At 49.6% G+C, this 24,388-nt stretch overlaps 6 protein-coding genes across 6 annotated transcripts; 4 read left to right on the top strand and 2 right to left on the bottom strand.

Annotated features, from left to right (window-relative positions):
* Positions 1-5,332: 5,332 nt before the first annotated feature.
* Positions 5,333-6,745, top strand: FSUBG_12143 (uncharacterized protein; the record flags this gene model as incomplete). The annotated part of the gene is made up of 1 exon (XM_036676902.1): positions 5,333-6,745. The coding sequence occupies one exon, from the start codon at positions 5,333-5,335 to the stop codon at positions 6,743-6,745; it is 1,413 nt and encodes a 470-aa protein (XP_036532397.1).
* Positions 6,746-8,248: 1,503 nt separating this feature from the next.
* FSUBG_12142 (26S protease regulatory subunit 6B) lies at positions 8,249-9,680 on the bottom strand (the record flags this gene model as incomplete). Its single annotated transcript, XM_036676901.1, has 4 exons — positions 8,249-9,227; positions 9,272-9,370; positions 9,424-9,465; positions 9,526-9,680. 4 exons carry the CDS (start codon positions 9,678-9,680, stop codon positions 8,249-8,251), a joined length of 1,275 nt encoding a protein of 424 aa, XP_036532396.1.
* Positions 9,681-11,012: 1,332 nt separating this feature from the next.
* Positions 11,013-11,611, top strand: FSUBG_12141 (uncharacterized protein; the record flags this gene model as incomplete). Its single annotated transcript, XM_036676900.1, has 4 exons — positions 11,013-11,172; positions 11,274-11,341; positions 11,395-11,437; positions 11,496-11,611. The coding sequence occupies 4 exons, from the start codon at positions 11,013-11,015 to the stop codon at positions 11,609-11,611; spliced, it is 387 nt and encodes a 128-aa protein (XP_036532395.1).
* A 2,403-nt stretch (positions 11,612-14,014) lies between these two features.
* FSUBG_12140 (beta transducin) lies at positions 14,015-17,872 on the bottom strand (the record flags this gene model as incomplete). The annotated part of the gene is made up of 3 exons (XM_036676899.1): positions 14,015-15,322; positions 15,766-17,039; positions 17,260-17,872. 3 exons carry the CDS (start codon positions 17,870-17,872, stop codon positions 14,015-14,017), a joined length of 3,195 nt encoding a protein of 1,064 aa, XP_036532394.1.
* A 3,412-nt stretch (positions 17,873-21,284) lies between these two features.
* Positions 21,285-23,134, top strand: FSUBG_12139 (uncharacterized protein; the record flags this gene model as incomplete). The annotated part of the gene is made up of 2 exons (XM_036676897.1): positions 21,285-21,713; positions 21,764-23,134. The coding sequence occupies 2 exons, from the start codon at positions 21,285-21,287 to the stop codon at positions 23,132-23,134; spliced, it is 1,800 nt and encodes a 599-aa protein (XP_036532393.1).
* Positions 23,135-23,783: 649 nt separating this feature from the next.
* FSUBG_12138 (endoribonuclease L-PSP) lies at positions 23,784-24,286 on the top strand (the record flags this gene model as incomplete). The annotated part of the gene is made up of 3 exons (XM_036676896.1): positions 23,784-23,948; positions 24,007-24,159; positions 24,209-24,286. The coding sequence occupies 3 exons, from the start codon at positions 23,784-23,786 to the stop codon at positions 24,284-24,286; spliced, it is 396 nt and encodes a 131-aa protein (XP_036532392.1).
* Positions 24,287-24,388: the final 102 nt, after the last annotated feature.

Here is a 24,388-nt window from a genome sequence, read left to right as displayed (position 1 = left end):
TGAGTGTGAATGTAAGTGACCCACCAAAACAGGGGTTCGTTTTCTTCGTCGAGACTCGAAGGCTTCTGGAACAACTGTCACAAGTCATTCCCCCCCTGGTCCCCCGTGGTCATTGCTCCTGGGGTCTCCGTTATGAGTCCTTTTGTGGCCGACTCCATCTCGCGCGCAAAAAGGACCAGAAGAGAAGAGGAGACAAAACGATGGCGGCCCAAAGGTAACCTAAGCCTAACCAGGTTTCCTTTCCTTAGGCTAAAAAGATGAGGTACCATCGTACATCGTATCGTATCCGCTCTCGGTACAGTAGCGGATGGTGGGTGAGGCAAGGTATTGTAATCCACTACTAAGGAAGCGAGAAGGAAGACGAGACAGTTTCGACATGTGCAAGACGAGGTATGCATGCACATGTATGTACGGGCAGAGTTGACGGACACGCGACAGCAGGGAGAGCCTCCAAAACATACCGAGGAGATGCTGTAAGTGATAGTTTGGACTTTGCTTATTCCATCACACTCCGAGGCTCCAACTTGTCTCTCATCTCCTTCTCTCGAAGAGTGGAGATTATATTACATCCAGGGCCTCAGCTACCATAAGGTAGCTCGCAGTCAATGCCACTCCAAGACAAGAAAACTTTTAGAGTTCCCCGCGTGAACGGGTCGACTTTCCTTCTCTTTTCTCTCCATGACGTTGCACAGAATACTAGCAATGAAACGCAATACCTAGCAAATAAGCAGGCAGAATCGAACTGTGTCTGTGCGAGTAGACCCCTCGTGTCGTCGCAGTGAAAGCTGCTGTCATAATGACCATGGCCAACTGCCGCCCAGACCCTATTCGGGCTAGAGGCCGTTGTTTGATAGGTTCTCTTGGCTCTGTGTTTCGTTGCTGAAGATTGCGATGTTACCGTGTGTTTCTTGGCTATATACCCTTTGACGGTGAGCTGAGTGTTACGACAGGTTGGTTTCATTGTTTGCTGAGTCGCTCCGAGTAGAGAGCCGTGGCCGTGGCCGTGCGTGCTCTGTTGGACCAACTTTGACGAGGACAGGACAGGACAGGACGTGAGAGAAGTGCAACGTTCAAGTACCGTTACGTCCGACCATTTCCTCCGAAAGAAGAGGACCCCTTGTTGCTTTGCTTGCTCCATTGCTTCGATTCCAACGCACGCGACGAGTGGAGTATTCCGTCGGGTCCGTCCCCATAAGTCCCTCAGCATCGGGATTCTCCCCTCCAGACTTTTTGTTGACCCCGTCCGTCGTCTAGGCTCGCTCTAGAAGCAATCCTGACAAACAAGTTCGGTTCCCTTCTATTTGCCTCCGACTAGCACAGTAGCTGAGTAGTTCTGGCTTAGACATGACAGGCAGAATTGGTCATCTAATTTATCATAACAACCGCTAGATCAGAGAAGGAAGTGTCTCTAGGAAGTTCCGTGTTGCTCATCGGGATGGCTTACATACAGCCAGGCTTGGCGTAGCAGCTAAGAAAACAAGCCGAGAATTCATCCATTGACTTGAGTCTTGGTGGCTGGGCAAGCGGAACAGGTCCCCACTTGTACCAGAATTTCCCCTGGGGCCGGCGCTCGGAGGCGGCTTGGAACTTGAACAAGGGGATACAAGAAACTTGGGACCTCTGTTCTAGGTGACTAAAAATACTTGTGTAGATTTGGAGTAGACTTGGCAGACCTTCAGACCACTTATTTTAGCACCCCAACGACCAAGGTACCCAACTAATAAGCAAGGCTAGGAAGTCATCGTTGTCGTAAAGATCCGATCCTTGGAAAGGTTAACAAGGTATTGGGATAGTCTCTCACTGGATGAAGAGCATCGGGCGGATCGGCTGTCCAACCGGAGGACCCTTATTACGACTGGTTATTCCTGCTTGTTACCGTCGTTCCTTTTAGCATTTGTTGGTGGGTCATGTCATGATATGAAGCAACTTGAGTGAGGTATGAGACCTTGTTCATGTTCAAAGCCATGACCATCGCGATGCTTGATACCTGATACTTGAGGTAATTGTATCCCTGGATATCTTGCGGTGAGAATTCTCCTGCCGCCGCTCCATTTCGGATTCATCGTCATAGATGAAGACTTTAGAAGAAAAAAAAAAACTTGGTGTGTGGATATGGATTGGATGTGGATGCTAAGCAACAAGAAGATGATTTTAGCGTATCCGAGAAATGTGGTTTCTTACGGTAAAGTTAATCACAAATTGCTGGTTAGCAATATTCATGTGACTGACTGACTGTTACTGTTTCTCTCAGATTAATATTAGATGCGAAACTCACCTCTAACAAACAACCCTTGATATATAATGATGCACAAACAACCCTTGATATATAATGATGCCCAAACAATTCATCTTCGCACAGGACGCATCGCACGCCCACGCACGTTTAGTAGCAGGGGGAGTTTGATTGTTGACTGACGTGCCGGGTGCCGCCAATTCCAGCCATAGCATAGGTACCCTAGACAAGAGAGACTGCATCTCAGCTAAATTGTCGAGCTAGAGAAGGAAAAAAAGAGCGAAGTAGGATTGGATGAATCGGCATTGGCATGGATATCAATCGCCCACACCCACACACACGATCCTTGTTCATTCTAGCTTGTCTGTAGTACGGTACCCACCAAATGGAAGCAATGGAGACGAGTTTCCCCATGTCATATCCTATTGGATCCCATTCATTGATTCCCTTGATCAAACGGTTTCTCAGGTTCGCGAGGGACCATGGATGTCTTAAAAAACGCCCACCCCCACAGCCACGAGAGTTGACATCTGCTTGTACTATCGAAACCAAAGCAAAGAAACCTCGACTTCGACTCGACTCTACGGACTGAATGACAATGCTGATGATGATGATGATGGATTAAAAGATCTCCTGCTACTTTCTCGGTGTCTTTCCATTCTCCTTTCTGCCCTTAAATACAGGCATCGTCACTCCCAAACTCAAACTAAACCTTGTCCGTCCGATCCCGTCGTTTCCGTCGAATCCCCTCCAATTGCCATCCTCCTCTTCCATCATCTATCCCTCATCTTTCTTTGTCGATACGATTATTTGGGTTTGCCCATCCTCTCCCTCTCGCTCTGGCTTTTGGGGCTGCAGCCGCGACTTTCTGCCGCCGATATTCCGTCCGTCTAGTTAGGTACTCTAGTTTCCTAGAGCTCTCTACATTAATTGCCCCTCCCTCTCTCTCACTGTCTCTCTTACGCCTCGTCAACCTGAACTGGGTTGCTGCAGCTCCTTGTCCTTGTCGACATACATATTTCCCCGCGCAGCGTAACTTTGCGAGCGAGTCAAAGGCCATTCTTGTCTTCTCGGTTCACCTGATACGTTTATTTAACGAAACCGATTTCTTTGTCCGACAGTCTTGCCCGGAGCAATTGCACATCTTGGGTGCTGCCACCTTTTATCCATACCTACCTCAGTACTCCGTACACCCTGGTCGAATCGGACATCGAACCAAGCAGAGAGCTCCGAAAGCAAACATCCCTCCCTCCCTCCAATTCAATTCGATTCATCCGAACAAACGCAGTCCCTGGCCTGTTGGGTCCACCCAAAATCCAATTGAACCGAATCGAATCTTCAACAACAGCTACTGCGGTCCTGTCCTGTACTGTCCTGTCCTGTAGCCCTACTGCACTCCGTCTGCAACTGCAACTGCAAGCACTGCACGAGCCATTCGTACTACCACGCCCACGCCTAATTACTTGTACCTACCTACGTACCCACGCACGCCCTCGTCGATCCGGCCCCTGCTCGCGCCTCCAGGTCTCGCCTCGATACGGATACCTATCGACTCGCTCCCTCTATAAACTTATTTACGACCACGACGCCCCGAAAACCAGCTTCAGCTTTAAATCAAGCTTACAATACAGCACAGCACAGCACAGCTCTCCCCCGCCGTCCTTTGTGCAGTCCCGTGCTGCCAAAAGGGAGACCCCATCCCTCTCGCAGCGCCATCCAATCGTCGATAATACTTTGATACTTACGCTTTTTCCCTCTGTCGTGGTTTCGATTCCGAGACGACGATACGTCATGACATATATTGTAAGTGTACAACACAAACTTCCTCCAAGGCCAAATCTCCATGTCTCGACTTGACATGTCTTGTCTCGTTTTGCTTTGCTTGTCTTTACTTGACTTGGCTCTCTTGTACAACCACATGCCAATTCCTGCCACGTCCGACGTCGCACCCTCCACGCTCTGAGCTGCTTCCTCCGTCCTCCACGTTCCTGTTCAACCTACGCCCTGGTCAATGAAGGCATCACACGCCATGCATTCACTTTACATGGTCGATAGCTTGTCTCAGCAGATCCCTGTCAGCCATGAATGAATGCTTTCCTCCTTGAGCCTTTGACTCCTCTGCACGTCCCTAGGTCTAGCAGTCTCGCCCGCCCTGTTGGGTCCAGACATTTCTGGTACCTTTCTTTACCCAAGATCTCTCACACACACATTTCTGTCATATATCATGATTCCTTGTCATGATCCCATTCCTATTCTCGTCCATCCACCCATACTCAGCAACCATGTCCTGGCTCTCATCGACGTTGCTTCTCGACGTCGCCTTTGACCTTCCCTTGCCTTTATCCCCCTTGGCTTCATCCTCACATCCCTTCCCTTTTCACACCCTCGCTCTCGTTTCCTAGCTGCCAGTCCGTTGACGGCCCGTCTGCCGTACCTCCTAATGGCCCCCGAGCCGCCCGCTGTCTGACATGCACTTTCACCCTCACACACACCCTGTCCTGGTCTGTCCTGTCCTTTCTTTATCCCCATCGCCTCGCATCCCACATCCCACGCACCCAGCCCAAGTCTCTTCACTTGTCTTGTCTTGTCTGCACACCCTGACTAGGCACGAACAATACACAGGCGCACACAGACCTGCACTTACATCCACACCGCTTCACCGCTTGACTATGATTGCCCTGCCCTCGATTCAGCGTTGGTAGTCCCGGGGCAATTATGATGCTTCCTACTGGAATCCCAACTCACCGGTGCCACATCACTTCCCTACCTCAGCCCCATGACCTCAAGAACGGCCCGTTGCCGGTACGAGAGGAGCCAGGGCGACCAAAACAAGCTGTCTCCGTACACCGAGATATATCACCACTTGCTTTGTTCCTATAATACCATGTCTCCCATCACTACCCCTTGCAACCCTCCTATTCCGAGGCCTATTTATCCATACATGATCTATCCCTGTCCCATAACGTCATGAGCTTTTTGACATGATATACTTCCCCAGAGCCATCCTTTGTTACTATGAACAATTCTCCCTGCAGCTTGTGCATTACCTACCCCCTTTGATCCACTGTTGCTCTCGCGCCAACTGGCCATCTGCTCGCAATGCGCAAGAATCAATCACTAATGCCGTCTTTCCAGCTATGTCTTGCTCACTACTGCGACCTCCATGGCCCGACCCCTTTGATGGTCACTGAGGGTCTACCGGCCTCATGTACTGTCTGCTTTGAAGATGGTGCAGATCCTGCCGATAACAGACCACGATCCAGCGCGCATGCATCGTCGACTGCTCTCAATGACGCATTAAAGAACCTCGACCTATCTCGGAGCGCTTCAATGCCAGCCTCCGAACAGGAGGCTCAGGCGCAACGTGCAGCGCTATTGCGAAACTCCAGCAACTCTGGCGCAACTCCTACTGCTATCGATACTCCTCCTGAAAGTCCGCGACCGGCCCCTCCTCATCCTCGACGCGATTCGAGTTTCCGAAGAACCTATGATGAGACCGTGACAAAGAAACAAGGCCCTTGCGATAACTGCGCAATGACCCTGCCACGACAGCAAGCGGGATCAAATAGTGTTCATTTCGCAAACAACACTCGTGGACCAACGTTGCGCACTCGCGCGCCAGCAGAGCGGGTTTTCGGCGCTGGAGGTCAGGCATCGCCTCCCAACTCCCAGACCTCGAGTGATACCGATGGAGAGCGGGACGAGGACCCTCGGGCTCGGCAAAGAATAACACCCTCGGTCAGCTCGCGCAATACCTCGCGATCAAGCAAGAGTGGCGGTACAGGCAATTCGACCGCAGCAGAACGGACACCCTTCCATGTTCACTACGTCGACTATACATCTACCCACGATCCGGTCCTACCCGACTCTTTCTCTCTTATTCGAGCGTCTTGCTTGCGTACTCTATCCTTCGAGACGTTGCCCCGGGCTCCATCAACGGCAAACCCCACTTCACCCGTTGCGACCTCTTCTCCGGCCTTTGTTACTACACAAAGCGCCGGCTCGGCTGTCACAGGCGGCCCCATCTTTTTCGGCGACGCCCTCGCCGGTTACACGACGGCTTATATCTTCCGTATCCCTGATGTACACGCACGGGGTCATAAGCGAGTGTATGCTTTCTTGGCGCTTAGTACTCACCGAGAGCGACTGGCCATGAAGACGTTTGCCGTGGTCTCGACCGCTTTTCGCGAGCTCGCTACATGGATCCAGCAACTGGCTGAAGCCGAGGCCGAGCGAGCGGCCGAGAACTCTCCTATTGGTAGCAGCATTTACGGGGGTGGCTATGCACCACCACCACCGACCGTCGAATCCTCCGGAGGCCCTGATCGCAATGGAAGCAGCTTTCTGACAGGCGGTAGCGGGTTCACCCGACGGATGGGTGGTGGCCCTGGTGCCTCAGCCCCAAAAGCCCGTGGTCTAGCGGAGATTGTTGGACAGCCTGATATCTTTATCGAGCTGCACCGGCGTTTCGTTCACCTTCTCTTTGAAGTTGGTGTCACCCTGAGCTCGTAATGAGCTGTTTTATGCCTATTGGCATGCTCTATACGTTTTTCTGCTTCGGCATACCCAAGGAAATCCCGCAGGATCAGGATGACTTGTTCCACGCTGTCCCGCCGGGATGATCTGGTCGCCGCAGATATACCCCAGCCTTACCAATGCTACTCTCCACGCCCAACCCAATGACACTGAACCGGTCAAAATCCGATTCGTCCCTGTTGGCTCGGCGCTGTTTTGTCCTTTTGGAGCAACAAGCGATGTATGATTTTACATACAAGCATACTTATCCGAGAGTAATGGTAATGGCTAATGGTTAATACCTCAATGAAGCAACGATCTCGATCGACTGCAATCACTAAAGACCTACTGATATTTTCTACGTTTCCTTTTCACAATGCTCGAGGATTCTTGGCAATGCTGCTTACACCTTTCCGCACGACCGGCCAGTTATACCCAGCGGCCGACTTGCCAAAGAGCCTCGTGTAACTGTAATCTTACATGTATCGCCTTTGGAAGGGCTTTAGGGCGTTGTCACTCGGCATATTTTGCACGGGCATTTGATTCCCATTTGGCTTTTGTAGCGTGTTTGTTATCTACTTTTGTACGCAGAGAACTCGTCAGGACGGGAACTCCAAGGAAGCGGGCGAAACAAAATAGACGGATAGTGAGTTGGGGGAAACAAAACCGACAAGATGGACGGAATCATGGAGTTTGTGGCGAAGTAACTGTATTTTACAATTCTTTTGACCTGTTAGTTATCACTTGGCAGAGCGAGACGAACAGCCAGGAGTTGCCACGGTTTTATTGATAGACTTGTACGGAACATAGACATGGAATCATTATGAATGACAACTACGGTAACTTACGATGTCTTTGAACTTGAACATACCCCGTTGCTGTGTGTTAGTTACTGTGCGTCGTTGTCTGTAAAATTCGAATACCCAACTAATATTGAACTCGCAGCTATCAGGCCTCGAGGATGAATAATTCGCCTCCGACTTGAATTATTGGAAGCTGGAGGACCCCCAATCTCGATTACACATACCATTTACTGTTTATCGCCGGTGACTCTCAAAAGGCCACATTGATGCATGCGAGCAGAGTATCACCAATGTTACCTCTGAAGTCGTATCCCACTTTGTTGGCTGCAGCAGTATCATGCTGTGTCCGGGCATTTTGCTCAGAAACATGTGATAGTCTGACATACATACATACATACATACATACATACATACATACACATACAGAATGGTACGATTCCTGAGATGTAACTCGAGGCATACATCGCGTAAATCAATCACTTCACCGGTGTGGACCTGGACTGTAGAGACAAATTCATATCGCTTGCGCCGTCAATGGGCACGCTGATTAATCCTAATCTACCTTTCGCTCTAATCCGCCTCTCTTCACATGGACTTTTCCTTCCATATCCCCTTGGCCTGATTGTTGACGTATGTAATACAGGATAGATGACACACAAGACTGCGTGAAATGATGATAGACAGACACCGCGTGAATCTATTTGTAGAAATCGAACTTGTTCTCTTCGCCGGTACCCTTGACCTGGCTTGAGTAGGCGTCCTCGAGATCACTCTGAATGATGTTGTAACGGTTCTTACGGACAGCACGGAGACCAGCCTCCTGCATTATCGCAGCGATGACAGCACCAGACAGAGGGTCGTTTCGGACAATAAGGGAGTCGAGATCGACTTCGGGAGCCAGACTCATCTTGTTGGCGATGGTGGAGAAGATGAGACGTCGTTCACGGCGATCTCGCAGAGAGGGGAATTCGATCTTTCGGTCGAGGCGTCCAGGTCGGAGAAGAGCAGGGTCAAGAGTATCGGCTCGGTTGGTGGCCATGATGACCTTGACGTTAGCGGTCTGATCGAAACCATCCATCTGGTTGAGAAGTTCGAGGAGAATACGCTGGACTTCTCGATCGGCACCGGTCTGGGCGTCGAATCGCTTGGTGGCAATGGCGTCGATTTCATCGATGAAGATAATAGCGGGAGAATTCTCGCGAGCCATGCGGAAAACATCACGGACCATTCGGGGACCCTCACCGAGATACTTCTGAACGAACTCGGAACCGACAACACGGATGAAGTTGGCGGTGGTTGAGTTGGCAACGGCCTTGACCAACATAGTCTTGCCGGTACCAGGAGGGCCGTAGAGCAGAACACCTCGAGGAGGGTCGATACCGATCTGCTTGTAGAGGTCAAAGTGTGTCAAGGGTAGCTCGACAGCTTCGCGAATCTCCTGCTTCTGCATGTCCAGACCACCGACATCGGCGTATGTCACATCGGGCTTCTCGTCGGCACCAAGCATAGCAATAGAGGAGTCGGCCTCCGGGGGCAGAATATCGACAAGTGCGTTAGAGTGTCGATGGAGGGCAACCGAGGAGGAAGCCTTGAGCTTCTCACGGTCGAGCGTAGAGAGGATTCTGACGACATAGTTGGATCCGGTGCTAGACTGCACAATGCCAGTACTTGGGAGGCTGGTTAGCTCGTGTAGGATTGCCGGTTGCAGGTGAGCACATACTTTTGGTCAATAGCCTCCATAAACTGTCCTATAACTAATGGCACGCTCTGAATCCGCTTGATCTCTTCTTGAGCTCGCACAAGCTCACGCTTCAAACTCCTGCAAGTAGTCAGCAAGCCATAACTAGGATTCAGACGGAATTGATAAATTACCTCTGCTCATCCTTGATATACTCTTCTTGCAGCTGGATGTACCTATTCCAAAGCTATCAGTTCCCCGCCACTTTTGCGATATCTGAGACTGGAGTATCGTACTCTAGTTGCCTCTGGAGCTTCTTGAGGTTCGCGTAGTCGTCTCCTCCATCGGTTGATACACCCTCGAAGTTATCAATGGTGGGAATGGCTGAGAGCGCGGCCCTCTTATGAGGTGCCACTTGGTTTGCTGGGTTTTCGACAGCGACGTCACCCATTTTTGCGCTTCTGCTGTGTGGGTAAGATAGGTGAAATGATCGTGAGAATGCGGTGCAGATAGAAATACGCGTCGAGTCTGGAAAGCGATTGTCGTCGGGAGATACAGCGCTTGGTTGTTGTTTCGATGGTTGAGGGAGTGATGGAGCTGTTTCGAGTTGATGCCAGGCGCCAGTAACGACGACGACGACACTGGAAGCTAAGGTGAGCTAGCGCGGCTTGAAACCTTAGTCATCTGGATTGAGCTTCGCTCACGTGATCTATTTACGTCAAAGACCGTGAGCGGTTGGGGTCCAGACTCGATAGCTTTGATTGGCGCATGATTCCCTCTCCCAGGCAGGGCGAAGTGGGGGTTGCAAGCGTGCAGCAGCTGCAAGGCTCCAAGGCTCCAACGACCCCAGTGCGAGCTTCAATGAATCAGATTGGCCGATTTTCGGGGGGATCTGCCTCCACACAAGACCACAGGCGTGGGGACCCTGAAGGGGACGTTTCTAGCCTGGTACATGAGAGCTACAGCGGTTGAAGTGCCTCTGTACTTTTGGCACTCCTATGACCCTTCTGAGGCTGTATAAGGTGCCATGCATGGGGAAATGAATGTCTTATTAGTGGCGTTGAACTGATTCGGTCCAAGGTTAAAAGATGGCGGGTTTTGCGGTGAGAATAGGCTCATGACCCTGTCGATAAGCCTGCCCCGCGATGTTCGGTGAGAGGATGTTAGTTAGGTGAACCGTGAAATTGTTCATACAGTATTTACAGTATAGAGTGTTATTATTGGTAATTGTTAGTGAGGAGCTTCTCGCTCGCTTGTACAGTACATGTATCGTTATGGATCGTCTCATGTAAACTCAAGTACCCGGTTGGATTGTGGCTTATCAGCGTCGGATCACTCGCCTGTTAACGGGATGATGCGGCGGTGATTCACTGGTCGGCGGCCGAGGAGCAAGGTAAGGTAATCGACAAGTCACCTCACTCACTCACTGACTGTACCTCTTTGAAACCACCTTCTACCTTCTGACTTGTTCAACCTCCAACCAACTCGGCCTCTTTGTCTTTTTTGCTCTCTTTTCGATCGCCTTTTCTCGCCCAAGCCAACCTCACGTCTCTTTATCACCCTAATCTATCACTTTACTGCTCGGCGTGTCTTTGTTGCGTCATTCTACTGATACTGCTGCCATCTCCTCCCCAAACGCCGTCATCCTCCCTCCCTCCGTAGCCGTTTTCGACTCGGCCAACCGCTCGTCACACACAAACACATACAATACCCCTCGTTTCATATTGGGTTGCTTGTTTGTCTCTGTCTAGATACTCTAAGCAACCTCAACATCGCACATACAATGTCGTCCTCTATCGCCATTCCCGCTGGCCCCTCGGCTACTCGTCCATTCCATAAGGGCACCGGCTCTTCTACAAACAGCCCATTTGGTACTCCTTCTTCTTCTCCTCCGTCAGCCGGAAAGGACAAGGCCCTGCACAACCGCCGTCCGAGCCTCCTGAGTAAGTGAAGCTGGATCATCCCCCGCCTCAGACGATTGCAGCGACAATGATACGACCGTCTTATCATGCACCGACAGTCGTTTACTGACTTGTCTCCGTAGGCTCTTCGCTCTCCAAGCAAGAATGCACCGTCATTAACGTCGGCGATCCGGAAGGCACTCCCCGACTGGTAAGTGTCTCGACGATATTATACTTGGTTTCAGGTGTACTGACTCTCCATAGATCTCCTACCTCTCCTCCAGCCAGGGTTTCGCCTGGAATCCCGGTATGTTTCACTTGTATTATGAATAGCCTCTCCACAAGTCACGACTAATAACTGGCAGAAATCTTTCTCCCATCTTATATCGACTGCGACTATGTTCCCCTCGAGAACCGCCGGGACCCGGTCCACGAGATCATTTTGACCGACGACGAGTCCAAGAACCTGCTGCCTCACTAAACCGCCTGACATTACATCGTATACACAGACCAGGCCATGATAGACATTTTCCTTCTCACGAGATTCCCGATTCAACGACAGGCCTGTTGTAATTCAACCATTATTTTTACGGCGTTACGATTCCCTCGGCTTTTTTCTTTACCTTCCTTGCCTTGCCTCTCAGTCAGGCAAGACATGACACTTGTTTTAGGCCTGTCGACGCATGGGCATTGTTCGGTGGAGTATGATTTCGGGACAGGGTCCCTGGTCAATCGGCTTGACAGCCTCACTTTTAAGTTTTGGCTTTGGCGGAGTAGATAAGATATGGCAAAGCATCCATCCCCTCAGCGTCCGGCACATTCGGTATCGATCTTGGGAATTGGATTGGGGGGGACGCCTGGATTCGCGGGCTAAAAGGAAGAGGCTATTTTCACTTCTTGGGGTCTACGAACCCAAACTGTTTCGTTCTTTTTCCTCGCTAATTCTGCGGCTGGACTGTTTTGTTCTTGAGGGATGGTGGCGTTGAGGTATGGTAGGACGGTGTTTCTTTGTTTGTAACTCTCCTCAATTCACATGACTTAACTTGATCATCGCTCAAATGACACCTGCGATGTTGATCGCTTCCCCGCTGGCGCCAATCACCGACGGCCGATATGAGCCGGCCCCCTACCGAGAACCCGCCCGGACCGGAGCTAACTGTACGGGGCCGGTCGGGGAACCTTGATGTCATTCAAGCTCAGCTCACCCCAAGAAGCAAGTTCCGTCTTGGGTATTGGTGGTCGACGTCAGATTGACAGACATCAAGTCTCATTGTCGCACGGATTATGTTGGACTGCACTACGCTATGAACCTTTGTTAAAACTGGTTGGGAGCACGGCCACGAGTCTATTACCGATTCCCGACAACGATTAACTTTGTTTCCATACAGTACCGGCCAGTTCCCGGTGTCTGACTCGACCGACATCCATCGCAAAGAGCGCCATGTTGCAAACATTATCATCACAGCACTTTCGCGTCTTGGGCAGCGATTTTATGTCTCAAGCGGTAATGAGGCCTGCAATTCCGGGTGGCCTCGTTCTATAGGGTCCACCTTTTACACCACAGTCGATGAGATCTCAATAACGATGCCTGATGATGAGAACCGCGTGCGAGTCTGTCAAGCACATACGACCATAGCTCGTAGAAAATACGGGATCTCGTCTAGTTTTTGTCTTCTGTTCGAGGGTGACTATTTTTCGCCGCCTCTTCAGAATTGCTATAGTATATGGGCTTGCCTGTAGCTGCTTGGTCACATTTGAGCTTATCTTCCGTCAGAGCTCAGTTGGAAATGGCGACATTTTCACAGAATTGAACATATTGAGTATTGGCCTGCCTTGGATATGGGCCAGTTATGGTTGAGTAGTTACATTGAAATAGAGAGAAGCTCGGGCACTTTGGAAGAAAAAAAAATACAAAACACAAAAACATAGGCTTGCTTGTGATATATTTAAGAGATCTCAAGAAGTAGCAGATTTCCTCCGGAACAGTATATCAACAGACCCAACAGAGCCCAACAGAGATATAGCGAGGAGATTAAACTTGCCAGTTTAGTTGCCTCCATTATCCTCGAACATGGCGACTGCATTAGTCATTCTCTTCGACCCTATGTAGGTACCTATATTATTATGTGTTGTTTTTCCTGTCCGGCTGGGAAACGCTGGCTGGTCTCGATATGTGGTTGATGATAACACAACCAGTGATTTATTGGCACTTGCCAACTCAAAAGACCAAAATATTTTATGACCTCAGTTCACGGATACATCATGTTCAAGTGTAGAAGCTGAACTTTCTCTCAATGCCAAGTGTTCATCATAGGCCAAGCACAGATACTACATCCGAATTCGGACAAAGCTAGAGATGGAGAGAAGAGGAAATTCAGATGCAATTTATACATGCGGAAAACCACAGTGTATTTTGATGTGCTAACACATACTGTATGAAGACGCCTCGTTGAGCTCGGTTTAATGCTCCCTATGATTGATGCCTAAAGCTTATGACTTCTCAACGAGACATAACAAGCCATTGCACTGAAAAGTTCCAATTAACTTTAGCTTTTGGAAGGCAATATACGCACAGCCTCAACAAAGGATAAGTCTCCCAATCAAAAACAGAATAATATGCTTTATTGTCTTTTGAAGAGCGTTCATAGGGAGGCAGATGCAATTGTATAGAGTTTGTAAAGGCAGGACAACTTGGGCTTATGGCAGTTGACCCCAAGGTGTTGTTAAATGGCCTTGCTATGTAAAGAGTCGGCAACCGGAGCCCCATCGCCGGTCCCGTTTTCGTGATCCTCCCACCGGGGTGTTGACGATAAGCCTTGTCGTAGCTATCCTCTGAGCATCTAGTGAGACGCACAAGTTCCATGTAATGCATACTCAAGTGTGATCAATGGCTAGATTTCGGGTTGAGGATGCTTGCTTCAACTGCCGAGGCGTCAAGATACTGGCGATACCTTTCCAATGCCTTTCCAGATTCTGAGCTGGACGGCGCTCGTACTAAGTACTTCCACGGAGCCATACATGCTAGGTGCCAGCTCGGATCTGGGTCAAGGCTCTTATAAACATTCTCGTAGTCGTAGACAATCGCTGCCGCCGCGCACTGCCTCTTCATCTCAGGCACCTTTATGGCGAGAAGACTAAGCATATCAGGCTGCGGTTGCAGGGGCCACCAGATAATGTAGGGCATCGGGACTCCGGGTGGCCAGCCGTCTTCAAACGCGGAAGGGCCGTTGAGCATGATGCGGCGGGCCATTATGGCTTGCTGAATATCCCACACGTATGGGACAGATCTAGCATAGACGGTGTCGTTCTTGATCTGGTCCGCCCACCAGCGAGCATACATAGTGTGATTCAAGACACCACGGATGACACAGTCCTGGTCTAATTGCGTCAAGGTTCTTCCAGAATTGGCGAGCTGGGCATAGCGTTCGATGTTGCCGTCGTGGGCGGCCATCTGTGTCAACAAAGTCTTCTTCACAGTCGGCAGATCCCGAGGCAAAGGACTATAGAGCAACTTGACCTCGTCATCGGTCAGTTTGCCATACTTTTCATCTAATTCCTGGTCCTCGAGTCCAAGATGCATGTCTTCTTCGATGCATGGGAGGAGGTCGTCGTTGGACAAGCGTGTAATGCCTTGTCGAGCTGCCAAGCGCCATCGCACTTCGGTGTTGCCGTTCAGATACGCCGGGCATTCATATTCCATCAATTCAATAGTGCGCTTGCAGTCGTCCATGATGGAATAGCCATGTTTGAAACTCATAATCTCGTCATAGATGAGTTTCCCACCATTTGTCTCGCTTTCTCGCGCCTCTTCGGCGATGGACACTTCAGGCAGGAGATCAAGCTCCTGATAAAGGACATGATAACCTGCTGCAGTACAGGCACGGCCGACCTGATAGCGCATGTCGGGGAATTTGGAGGCTAGTGAGCGGTAGGTGTCCTCGGTGGCCATGTCGGGATGCCATTTACAGTGTGGCTGCTCCTCCGCCGTCATCCGTTGCGGTATGTCGTTGCTCATGATGCGGCGAGCGTTGCGGGCTCGAGCGACCTGAGGCATTGAAGAGCGGAGGCGTCTGACGGGTTCACTCATGGCCAGGTGGTAGTGTAGACGAATGCCCCGGATAAGAGCTGCACGACTATCACGGTCTTCCAGGAGCCTCGGAACTCCATCACCGCGTATGGCCTTTTCCTGATCCTGTCGAAGTTCTAGGCGGTCCAGCATTTACAATTTTATTCTTAATTTTCTTGCTGGACAGTAGATGATGAGTCAAGAATTTAGAATTTGTGTTGTTCGTTTGTCAATTGAAGGAATGACATGGCAAGGGATAAATGTTCTTGCCAAGGATGATAGCAATATCCCTGTGTCCTCCTCTTCACAGCCCTCAGATTTGAGTCATAAGACAACTCCCTCGAGCTTTGCCGCCACGATCCGTACGCCAAGGGTCTGGGAAAGGTTTATGCTGATGCACATGAATACTGTATTGTATGGGCAGTTCAAAGCATAGCCTATGGTGACCCCCTGGCCAAACCAATTCACCTTTGAACCCGCCATAACATGTATCACGGAGTCTTTACCTCGTCGGCCTCTTTATGTTCTTGCAACAAGCTCAATTGAACCCAACTGGGGCAGCCACCCACATCCCAAGCATTAACTTGAAGTTCATAAGACACAAGATCCTCATGGGGAGTTGGCATTTTCCGGAGAACGGCTGAAAACACAGTCTCTGGGACCCTAACCGATCGTTTTACAGCACGGTCTGTATGTGCAACAAAAGATTTCTTATACTGCGCACAAGCCCGGAAGAGAGCGCCCTTACGAGGCTCATCGATGTCGCTGCCAGACTGCGAAAGCTCTCGGATAGTACATGAAGCATCGTCAGTTGATATCATGATGTCGATCCGAAATAGTGAAGATTGAGAGTCCTGTGTGCAAGCAATCCAGAGAGCCTTGAATGGGGACTCATGCATTGGAGTTTGCCCTTTCATCCAGTCGTCACTTGGGTAAGTCAAGACAATATCGAGGGAGCGTGTAGTTGTCGATGAGACCTGTGCTAAGATCTGCAGTTGCTTTGACGAAAACATTGACGATGGCGGATTCATACCGAATTTATTTGAATCTGTGAAATAGCCACTCGGTCGAATATATAATTCCATGGGTCTAAAGTACGGGAGCAGTGTCTTGGGCACACCGATAAGCGAAGACGATTTAACTCTGCAATAAACCCGTCGTCGTGCCGACTCATAGTCACGTTCTATCAGGACGCATACAAGACTGTCCTCTGTCTCATAGGATAGCCATGCAATGCGGGCCAGGTCAAGATCTGTAGGGAACAGAACATGCAGATTGATACGTAAACCGCGACTGGTGAACTCGAGAGGATCCGAGAGGACGGACTGCATTGCAACGATGCTACGTTGGCCGCGAAACATGCGGCCGTAGTCCTTGTCGTGCAGGACTCGATATTCGATGCTCTGTTTTTCCAGATCAAGCTCAGGTTCAGAGGGAGGAGGAAATGCATGGCCATGATCGACCATCTTTTGGTCCTGCGTGTGCCTTGGAGCTTGAGCCTGTATAGAATTCTTGGAGAACTGCGAGGGCGACCAGGCCAGAAACCCAGTAGAAGAGGTTTCGGACTCGGCAATTGGGTTATCTTGCTGGAGAGTCCATGCAAACATGCTATAGTCCTCTTCTTGTCGGAGAATCTGGTCCTGAAGTCGGATAAACGACTTGGCTCCTTCGCCGTAGAGAAGGGGCATGTTGACATCGAATAGACCCAGTAAACAGTAGGCCAGGTCTTCCTCTCTGGTTGTGGTTCGAGCCGATGCCCACGACATTCGCTCAGCGACATTGTACGATGAAGGATGGTAATCACGATGGAATAATGCAAGGCAAAGTGTGTAGCTCAGATGAACTGTATAATATTAAGGTCTATGCACCTCTATCAAGAGATCTATGTGCAAGTTGTAGAAATGAATTATATACCCAACGCTTCCATCCTTAGTTCATCATGTGTGAAATTAATCATTAAAGACCAATGCTTTTCCCTTGTCGTCCAAACTCATTACGAGATAAGTTGTATCCATGACATGTAGAGCAGAGGTTCTGAGTTGCTTAGAAGAGAGCAATGGCACCGAGGACAGCGAGAACGCCAGCGGGGGCGATGCGGCCGGCAGCAGCGGTGACGACGGCAGGGTTGGTACCCTGAGGGACGGGGTAGGTAGCAGTGCCAGTAGGGACGGGGACGGGGGCAGCGGTGGTAGGCTTGCCGGGGACAGCGGGAGCAGTGTAACCGGGCTTACCAGGCTTGCCGGGAGTGGGCTGAGGGTAAGGGTGCTCAGAAGCAGGGTGGGTGGTGGTGAAGTGGCAGTCGGTGACAGTGACGGTGCCGGGAGCGGTGACAGTGACGGTCTTGTTGCCGTAGGTCAGAGTGGTGGGCTCGGGGCAGTAGGTAGTCACGGCGGTGATGACCTCAGTGGTGTAGACGGGGTGAGGGACCACGGGCTTGGTGGGCTTGACGGGGTAGCTGAGAGTGCAAGGGCAGTCGGTGATGGTCAAGGTGGTCTCAGAGGTGACGGTGTAGGTCTTGTCACCGTAGGTGAGAGTGGTAGCACCAGGGCAGTAGGTTGTGATGGCGGTGACAACCTCGGTGGTGTAGTGAGTGCCGTTGGAGGGAGGGGCGTAGTAGGGAGAAGCAGTGGCAGCTCCGACGAGGAGGCCAGCAGCAGCAATCTTGATAGCAACCATTTTGAAGGATTTGGGGAGGTTTGTGGACTAAGTTCTGACTTGTAAAAACGAGTGAAGTGCAGAAAAGCAAGATTGAGATTAAGCTTTGAGCGAGAGTGTAACGACTGAAGCGAGTGTAGTTGTTGGGAGGAGGGAGAAAGAAGTGAGGGAAAAGATGGAAGAGAGTGAGGGTATTTATTTATCTTTGGACCTCAACACCAAGACAAAACCTGAGCTGAACCGACCAAACTGGGCTGATAGATACGGAAACCCAGGTCCCAGAGAGAGACACAGACACACACACAAACTCAAAAGGCGTCTAGTTTAGTCTAGTCTAGTCTAGTCTAAGTAGCCTATGTAGCCTAACCACATTCTGAAAGCCCATTTAACCTTGTATGCACACATCGAGATGGTCATGGGCCCACGCTCACGGCCTCACGCCGGCCTCACGCTAGACGAGGTTTTTTTTTTTTTTTTTTTTTTTTTTTTTTTTTTACCTCCCTACCCTCTTTTTACCGCTCCAAGACGTAGCTCGTCCAATCATGATATCATTGAAGCCATCTCACTTCTTACTCATACTGTACCTTGCACTAGCCAGACTCGTTGGGCTGAGGAGGTGCACTGGTGCAGACAGGGTACAGGGGCCCTTGTCTTGGAATACGAGGTAAGGGGAGGGATTTTATGACAGATTCGGATCTTGTGAGAAACCTCATGATAAGGAAATGTCCGGGGTAGGCAGAAGTGATTGGACTGGCTGTGAGATTGAGTGTGCTGTTGCAATGCAGGGTCTCTTTGTTGTGATGGACAGTTGTCACAGTTGCAGCGAGTGACTCTATCTATCGGTAGGGCAAACTCTATACTCATCGGTTGCAACGGTGGCAGATGCAACAGCACAGCACAGCACAGCACAGCTATCAACGGGCTGTTTTTGTTGTCTGTTCAGTGGATGATCCGATTGAGAGGGGCCGAGTTAGCCGTGCTTGTTAGCACTCTTGGGTGAGCTGGGTACCTGCGCTAGTACCCACACAGCTCCTAGCTCCGTAGTCCGGGGAACTTTGTTTGCTCACTTTTTAGTCACTCAAATCTCCTCTTTTTTCCCTCCTCCTCCTCTTAAAAAAAAGCCGGTTTTATTCTCTCACGTTTTTCATCTCCAATCACCAACAACGGCCCCTGCAGTCAGCATCAGGCTAATGCGGCGCCCTGCAGCCTCTATCACACTCTGGCCCAAGTGCCCCAATCACAAGAGGTCGTCATCTTTTAGCGTGAGTTGATTTGTCCCTTTTTGCTGTTCCTTGGTTTTTGGATAAGGTAGTCTTCACTCTTCAGAGCGGAAAAAGTCTTATCTCATCAAGTTTTTTAGGCTTCAACCAATCAAGACATCAAAATAGATTACCCCCTGTCTAGTGACAACTCGAACCCCCTGCCCCTTGCATTCTGCGGGCTGCATTTTGCATTTTACCAGAGCAAATCATGACCCTAGTGTCAGCAAAATCAGTTCATCCGTTGTTGGTTGTGCCGTTCGTAAGAGGAAATTGCGCGCAATGCTTGCCTGGCCTTGACAGTTTTCGTACGGCACGGCTACGGCGGCGGTTCCGTTTCCCCTTGCGTCGATGGTATGTCTCTGGATCAAAGGCATTGTACGCTTGTCTTAGACACTTAATCTCCTACCTCCGTATGTCAGCTTTAATTAAAAGAGATCGCGCTGTGGCTTGTCGCGGAAGCCGAGGAAATCTAAACACATCCCGATCTAATTAAAGCTGAACCGAGACTCTCACCCTCACTCTCTGCAAGGCTGCCATGGGATCTGCACCCCTACATTCCTTATCACAAACAATTTCAAGGAGGGAATTGTACAGAGTAGGATCAGATCATCCTGGTTGTAAATCCCCTCGCTCGCTTGCAATCAGCTCCAGTTTAGGTACGGATACTCCATCGAAGACGTCAGCCAAAAAGTCAACATCGCTTGACTCATGCCAAAGTCCCCAAAAATATCCCCCACACGCGAAATTGCCATCAAGCCACCCTTATCTTGGCTTGTCAGCCTCTCCGTCACAGCAATAATACCGTCTTTCCAAAGATCCAACGTTTCATGGCGGGTTTCATAGCGACATTTCACAGAAAGTGGCTGAGACCTGTCTAAGAGATGAGATAGTACTAATATTTGGCTGAAACAACGGGTGAGGAGGCAGGGAGGTAGGTCATGGACTCCTATGTCTAGGTAGTTTGCCACTTGTCTCAGCCTCAAATCACCTGTCTCACTCAACTTCTGGTCTATTGGGTTGTCCAGTCAATAGCAAAGCGGGTGGTGCCGCCAAAGGTAGAGACTATTGTTTGGTCCTGTCTAGGCCGTGTCCTGCTAATCCGAGCACTTTGCACGGGCTGTCCGAGACTGTGAGATGATTCATTGCTTATTTTCATCTTGATATTTAATGAAATATGAATATTGGATGCGAATGCACAAATCCCATTGTCGACATAATGCACATAATGTCTCTCACATTAATACACTTTGAACTGCTTCGTGAGCTACCAACCGTTTCGATGCAAAGGAATGCGGCTATCTAGCCGCAGCCGCCCTTGAAGGAGGTTTCGTCTCAAAGCATGCTTAAACGGCTAGAAGACGCTACCCGCCTTCTAAGAAGTCCATCGGAATGATCATCGTGACCAGCGTAAAGTTACATTGCTCTAGCTCTTCACAGGAAGGCTGTGATGCATTTATGCTTTTGTCGTTCTCGTAACACCTACATTCTTGTAGGGTAGTCTCGTCATCTCTGAGCTGCTAATGATTGCAGTATTACTCACAATGATTTCTATCTTGAGGCAGCTCAGAATTATCCCGTGGCTTGCAATTAAATGTTCACTCATTCAGTCGTAGTCAGGTCATGTTTGCCTCCACACAAACTCATTCCAACCATGGGACTGCATAGATATGTGAACTCTATCAAACTCAAAGTATAGGCATCCACAGCCTAGGTAGCAGCTATATCGTTTGCTCCAATCACATTTAAGGCAGAGTGAAGAAACGGAGCATACAAGCTATTGTTTAAACCTGATAGCAGCATTGGAAATTACGCAGCTTTTAAAAGGATATGGTTACTAGGTAGAGCTACAGCCATGGTGACATGCATATATGCACCATTATCTACGTGATTTTGAGCTGATAGGCTCCAAAGCAAGGTCCTGTTTGCCTCTGAGTGTTATGGCAGAGATCGCTGGACCTGACAGTGGCCGACACTGATTGACACTGCAGGAAGCCTTGAACAGAGTTTCATGAATCATAAGGCACCTTCTGCCTAAACCACAAAGAGAGGAGTGAGTTTAATACACACCTAAGATAAAATGTTTTGTCAGTCTCTGTACCCACAGAGTGATTCTACCTCTTGCATCCTTCTTTTGACTGTTGAGGGGGATCATCGACCACCGCTCACCCACGATGCCTTCTTCCAAGAAGAAGTTCCCGCCGCAACCCAAGGTCAAAAAGATCTTCCGGTCCATCAAAAGTCCACCCAGAAAGGTAGATCGCGTCAAAGATGAGCCTGCTACAACAACTCCTGTGGTTTACCAACATGTCCAACATGGTGGTCGTGAGGACTCCAAGGAGCAAGGTGTCAGCAAAAAGACAGTCATTCAGCTTCAAGAACAAACCTCACCCGCCAGCAGTGATTATGCCTCTAGCGCGTGGCTATCTGATCAAGAGTCTGATAGCTCTTCCGGATCCGAGATTTATTTTGATGCCCAAGAAACTATTCTCGACCCTGGCGATCAGGAGATTGCGGCTCATGATGATGAAAGCGAACCCGTGAGCAACATGATGACCCAACACCATCAAACCAACATCCCCGGCAAAGGAAAGGAAAAAGAGGTAAAGTGCGCTATCAGCCACTGTATTTTCCCCACACTAATTGCCTGCAGATGACCAACAATGATACGAGGCTCGACCACCAGCAGCAACATCAGGCCCAAGGAATCCTACAAAAGCTCTCCCCAGAATTGATAATCGAGATCATGCTGCTTCTTCCACATAGCAGCCTATATATCCTCCAGCAGACCTGCCAAAAGTTCCGTCAGCTGTCAAAGCGAGATATATTCAAGACGTTCAACCTAGAGTTTCGAGACGGGCCAGAGAGCTATTGTATCAGCGAGGATGGCTACCAACAACGAAAGCTCATTCGGGACATCTTTGCTCGCAAAACTCTCTGTCGAGAATGTAACAACCACCGCGATTCGGGCAAGTTACAAGAAGCGATGCAAAAGCTCTACGAGCTGCAGTACTGCCACGGATGTAAAGCCAGTCATCCTGCGCTGTTCTTTTCTCCCGAAGAGAAAGGGAAACGATATACGCAGTGCTTGGGTCGAATGGGAAATTTCCCCCTCTGCTCGCATGTGTCTCTTGCAGGACTGGACATGGTGACTCTGGCCAATATCGGTGGACAGAATGAAACTATCGAGTGCGACGACTTGAGCCACAAACTATCCCCTTACCTTTACGAGAAAATCGAGACTCCCCACGTCTGTCTCTCGAGTACAAGAGCATGGAAAGATGGCCCCATGAAGTACGACTTGGGCTTTACATTCAGTTCAACCCTCCACCTTGTGGTCCTTGATGGATGCTCGGACAAACATACGAAAGAAGCCATTCAGCAGTTCAAAAATGGTTCCTATGCCGAATTTGACACAAAAGCTCTATGCAAACATTTCTCCAGCGAGATCCTGGATGAGTGTATTGCTCCCGGCCCATCCAAGTGCTCCTGCTTCCCACGATCAGAGGAGAGGTTCATCGAATGTGGGCTTTGGAAGCCGACACCCAGCACGACCTGCAAGATTTGCAAAGCCGATTATCACCTGGGCCTGCAGCAAGACTGGCGACTTCTAGGCATCCCTGGATCGGTACGTGGAACTATTGCTAAACCAAAGAAACGCGTACAAACAATGGTAGATCTCAGGATTGACAGAGAGTTTTGGGTAAAAACCTTCCTTGAACCCTCGTGGCTCTTCAATCTTACATACAACCGTGATGAGGAGTGCGACCCCCGACTCAAACGAAACCCCCTTTTCAACGAAGAGATGAAACACGTACTGTGGTGCCACAACCCTGGTTGTGCGACGGGATCCGAACGTCGATGGGAGAGAATGGCTTTGTTGTATATAAACGACGCTTTTAACAAAGGGGAGCTCGAGGACGGTAGTGATACCCACAAGAAGCAGGCTAGAGATATGGCCTGGCTGTCGCTTGAGTATGACGTCTTTAATGACTTGACAACTCGAGCGGCGTCTGAATCTTGAGATAAGAAGAGGAAAAAGAAACACAAGGACAAAAAGAACACGCGCAACCACCCAGCCCCATCACCAAAGAAAGGAAGAAAAGAACCCCCTGGAACCCAACACACACAGTACCCCAATTTGATACATCTCAAGGCCTCGTGGTGTTTGAACACCGAGACAATCCCGGCGGCAGCCACAGACTGAAATCTGGTCGACTGTTATTAAGAATGCAATAGCTAGGATAGCACCCCCCAAAACGATCCAGATAGAGAAGCAGTTGAAGATCCAATAAGAGATTTGAGCAACAAAAAGTGTGTGCATGATCTAGTCATACGTGAGAAGAGAGGAGCGTACTTTGACCAATTTGCTAGATATTGAAAGTCAAGTAGAGTCTGTGGATCTCTATGCATAATCCTACAATTGTTTTTCAGTACGATCTGAGTAACGAGCGTAGAAAAGGTAAAGTCCAAGGATTCCACGCGCTTTCTTTATGTCGGGGGCAGATCTGAGCTCCGGCCGATATCATGAGCTGTATGTACTCCGTAGGGCGCGGTCGACGTCGTGAGATAATAGTCTCCCCGCATTCAGACATTTGATTTCTAATACACAGAAAAACCAGAATCTCACCAAGCAACCAAACGAAGATTTTATTTGAATCACAAAAACAGTAATGGCACCTCAGATTGAAGCTGTTTCTACCAAATCTGCCCCAGCTCCACTGCCGCAGTTCTCACAGGCCGTCAAGCACAATGGCGTGGTGTACTGCTCCGGAAACGTCGGAGCCATTCCTGGGACAAATTTTGAGCTGGTAGAGGGAACTGTTAAAGACAGAGCGGTAGGTCTTTGAGACGGCTAGACCGTGCAACGTGTGATGGCTGACCATACGACTACAGCGACAAGCTATCCAAAACCTGGAAGCTATCGTTAAAGAGTCCGGCAGTAGCTTGAGAAATATCGTCAAGATGAACATCTACATCACGAATATGCAAAACTTTGCTCTTGTGAATGAGGCATACGATGAGTTCTTCACTTGGGAGCCAAAGCCGGTATGTCAAGCTCCAAGCATGATTCAGCTCAACCACTGACGTCGCCCAGGCCAGAACTTGTGTAGCGGTCTTTCAGCTGCCGTTGGGAACTGATGTTGAGATTGAGTGCACTGCAGCTCTAGACTAGGAGAAAGAAATATTTATAGGAACGAAACTCTAGATAAATACACTAGAATCAAACCTTTTCTCTACTGGTGCCTGATGTGATCACTTCCAACCTTTTCTACAC

The sequence above is a fragment of the Fusarium subglutinans genome (genome assembly GCF_013396075.1).
Source record: "Fusarium subglutinans strain NRRL 66333 chromosome Unknown NRRL66333_c0000251, whole genome shotgun sequence".
NCBI classification, from domain to species: Eukaryota; Fungi; Ascomycota; class Sordariomycetes; order Hypocreales; family Nectriaceae; genus Fusarium; species Fusarium subglutinans.
The sequence above is the reverse complement of the archived record's forward strand: the minus strand, read 5'-3'. Positions and strand labels throughout refer to the sequence as shown.